The sequence below is a fragment of the Halyomorpha halys genome, unplaced genomic scaffold (genome assembly GCF_000696795.3).
Source record: "Halyomorpha halys isolate HHAL.00 unplaced genomic scaffold, Hhal_1.1 Scaffold75.1, whole genome shotgun sequence".
Classification (NCBI taxonomy): Eukaryota; Metazoa; Arthropoda; class Insecta; order Hemiptera; family Pentatomidae; genus Halyomorpha; species Halyomorpha halys.
This window is the reverse complement of record NW_027112173.1, coordinates 7533-11578: the sequence shown is the minus strand read 5'-3', so window position 1 is coordinate 11578 and position 4046 is coordinate 7533. Positions and strand designations below refer to the sequence as shown.

General features: G+C 29.9%; 1 protein-coding gene across 1 annotated transcript in view; it reads left to right on the top strand.

Moving 5' to 3' along the window:
* Nucleotides 1–447: 447 nt before the first annotated feature.
* Nucleotides 448–4046, top strand: part of LOC106692892 (putative ankyrin repeat protein RF_0381) — a gene marked incomplete in the record, with an annotated part of 7991 nt that continues 4392 nt past the window's right edge. The window contains 2 exon segments of the mRNA XM_067050177.1: nucleotides 448–554; nucleotides 2473–2928. Of these exon segments, the coding sequence (XP_066906278.1) occupies nucleotides 483–554; nucleotides 2473–2928 (528 nt within the window).

The following is a 4046-nucleotide window of genomic DNA, read 5'->3' as shown; positions in this document are numbered from 1 at the left end:
AGAGAACTGTATAAATATTGTTGTATCTTTAGATATGGTCGAAATCCAGACCCCTTACTGGTTTAATTGGGAACACCGGAAGGCAAGCTCTTTTGTTTGCTCTAGGAGGCATGCTGGAAACCCATATGTATCTAATTTGTCACTGCTCTAAGGACCACATAACGAAAGCGACCATCGAACCTAAACTATAATTCCATCGGAATGATGCGGTCACTTGGGAATTTCCTGGAATACCCAATTCATCTTTGGATTTATATTGGACACTAGTCAACTCCCTACTCCCCTTCTTTGCTAAGAAATACCATAAATATAATTGCCTCCTATATGTCCTCGCACGGAGCCCATTGTGGTCATCCCCTCCTTCTTTTCCTATATACCTCCCAGCTATAACCGTGCTCATAATTACTAAGCTATCAATAGCCAGTAGACATGAAGTAACTTAGCACTAAGCTATTGCTCTCTAATTTGTAAGATATGAGCGCATGCCTGATTTCGTCACGGCCTGGCCAACATGTAGATCCGCCTTAACTCTAAATAACAGCGATATGTTAAACGTGAGTCAAATCTATATTTGAATAGTGTTGTATGCTACTTTTTTTTTATTTCATAATATGTACTTTGCTATCAACTTATCAATAGTATGGTTTATCATCCAATGATAACATAGCTAAAATATTGAACTTACATACTTTGTATGTTATAAAAAATATATCATTAATGAAATTGAATAAGAATCAGACATTATTTATTTGGTCTGGTCTGAATAATTTGAAAATTGTTTCATACTACGTAATTCCATTCCGTGATTCATTTATTAATTGTCACTGATATGAAATCCTGTACTGTATACCTCTATGTAAATTGATGTAATCTAACCTCTTCCGTAATGCTTGTTTCTAATATCTAGTCTAATACAAGTTTAATATTGTTATCTAGTTTTTCTCAGTCTGGTATAGCCTAAATTCAGGTCCTGATTGTTTTTCTAGTTTATTTAAATCATGATAAGAACTTTAAAAATTAGCTGTATGATTCTATTTTCCTAATTTTTGGCTGGGTTTATCAGTAAACTTTGTTTTTGGTTATATAATTGCATAAGAATTTTATTAGGCCTAGTAAAATTTCAATATTTGAACTCATTTACTTAAATCAAATGTTTTTGTAACTTATATTTCATAGTTTTTATTTTAGATTAGACTAGTATATTTATATCCTGTTACATGGGTTTGAAAATTTTTATAAAGAAAAATACTTCCATTACTTTTTTATTAAATCCTATTTCCTATTCTACACAGGGGTATTAATAATCAAAGGCATTATATGATTGTATATATTTGAATCAATTATGGGTTTTAAGGTTTTCATTTCCTACCTTTCGATGTATATCACATAATCCCTTTAATTAAATTTTTCTTAATCTCTTCAATTAAATTTTCTTTAATATAGCGAACTCATTTTCTTTTTAATCCACAGAGCAACAGGTGGGTCTGTGGGACCCAGGGCAATATATATTTGTCTTACATTTTCATCAATACTAATTTATTTTTTCATTAGGATAAAAGCTCTATTTCTGTATGTATAATTAAGTAAACCAATTAATAGATAACATATTGAGCACATTATGTTATATAAAAAGTAGAGTAATGTTGAATGATTAAAATGATATCACTCGGTTCATCTGATCCATTTGTCAGATTGTTGGTCTTCATCTGCTTATTTAATTTAGTAGGAGAGGGAGATTTATGCTGATTTTTTATCAGAAATTTTATAATTATTAGATGTTCTATTCCCTTTTTGAAGTTTTAGTAAACAAATATACATATCGTTGGTTTGCTTTGATAGTAGTACAACTAAAAAAATTAAATTTTTATTTTGTATTATATATATTTAATAGATAGTCTCATTGACTGGGGTTACTTTGTGACAAATGGGTACCTTCAGAACAATCTGTTCTACGAGCTCATTATTGAAAGCAATTATACATTAGAATAAGCAAGAACACATCATAAATAAAACACAATATAATCTTTTTTTTTAAAGTTATGTCACTACCAAAGCTAGTTAGTTAGCAACATTTTGATAAACAATAAAATTCAATTAATGTAAATTTGATTTTAAGGATGAGTTAATGGTCAAGAAATAAATTGTTGAAAAAGTAGGTGATATAGTTAAGTAAGAAATGTTATTTTATGCAAATGAAAATATAAAAACGCCTAAAACTCTTGGTATTGTGTAAATAGGTAAAATGTAATATAATGTATAATTGCTATACTCCTTGACAAACCATCTAAAAATTCATCAACACTTAAGTTATTAATTTAATATTCTTTCATTAGAATTTGTAATTGATTGGATTACTCTTGGATTGAGAAAATAATGTATTTTAGTTTTTATATTTAAAATTTACCTGATCATTGAATATTTTTTTTCTTTAATTAATGTCAATAGAATGTTTTATACTTTTTTTTTTATTAGTTTGAAGAAATGGCGTGTGAGGAGAACAAGCCGCCTGGACTAGAGCGAGTTTCTTCACTGGCTCACAACATTGCCTTCAGCAAATTGTGCTCTGCAGTTTCCTATGGAGCTCGGGCAAATATCTACAAGCCCATTAACATTTCAGCTATGGAGCTTAGCAGTGCGCAATGTCTATTGTTGGCACTCTTCAGTTCATTAGTGACTGGAGATGTCATGTCTTGCCTCTTACTTGTCAATGTCTGTCAACAAGTCCAACAACTCCGGTCCAAATATCTCAGAGTCTGGCTTACAGAAGATTTTATTTTTCCTACTCGAGACGTAGAGAAGGCAATGGCTTTACTCATTAAGCTGGTAGCAAGTGGTGTAATAGAGCTGCCTTCTCACGTGATGGGAATCATGTCCTCTCTTGCTATTAAGTATGGAATTACTGGTGTCCATTTTACATCATCATCTCAGGTATTGCATTCATTATTTAAATACCTGTCATTAATTAATCTTGGCAAATCATATAATTTAAAATATCTAAAATCAATTGAATTCAAATGGGTTCTTGTCTGAAAAGAAGAGGAAGTGATTTTGATTTTTCGAATGTGTTCAATGATCTGAAAAAATAGTGAATAGTCAAGTATGTTGAATAAAAATTAATATGTTGCAATGTCCATTTTATACAAGAAATATATAGATATTTTTTTCCTGTAGGTTGTATTTGATAATTCGTAATATCAATATTAAAATTTGACTATTTTTAACCAATGTTTTTCCAAAAGCATTTACTAAAAATATAATGTGAATGATACGTGAGATATATTGGTTTAATTGTTCTTTTTGTATTTTAGTTATGAATATATTTTTTTTAATGAAAGTGTTTTAAGTTTGATAGGTTTTATTCATTATTATTTCTTTTCTTTTTTTATTTTCTTACTCTATTTTTTATGTTGAGCCATTAAATTCATTTTTCTCTATGTGGTTTTAATCAGTCCATTTAATAATAAATTTTGTAATACTTGACTAGGTTTTTAGTAATCCATTCAGTTACTATCATTCAATTTAATATAAAAATTCTTACCCTTCTCCTCCTTTCAAAAATTAAAAATGTTTAGGCCTAATATATTGAAATATCAATATTTTTTGTAAGTATGTTAAACTACTATTCGAAAACTTTTGATAACATTTTTGTATATTTAACATCCCTAGGACAAGTCATCAATGCTTATAAATTTTTATATTATGATTCCTCCTTCCATTGAATGAAGAAGCAAGAAAACTTGGACTACAGGTCAATGAGTCTAAAACAAAGTACATGGTGACAGTGGAGATTCCTAATCCAGGTGAAAGAGTAACTAGTTCCCGGTAACTTCGAAATGGTAATAAAGTTTGTTTACTTGGGCTCTGTGGTCACTCAGAATAATGACTGTGATGTTGAGATAAGGAGGATTATCCCAGCCAACTGATGTTACTTTGGCCTGGAAAACAGATGAAAAAGCAAATAGTCTCTAAAAAGATCAAGCTACACCTCTAAATTACTTTGGTGACCCTTCTTTCTGGATTCAAATGTTGGAGAACATCAAAGGCTA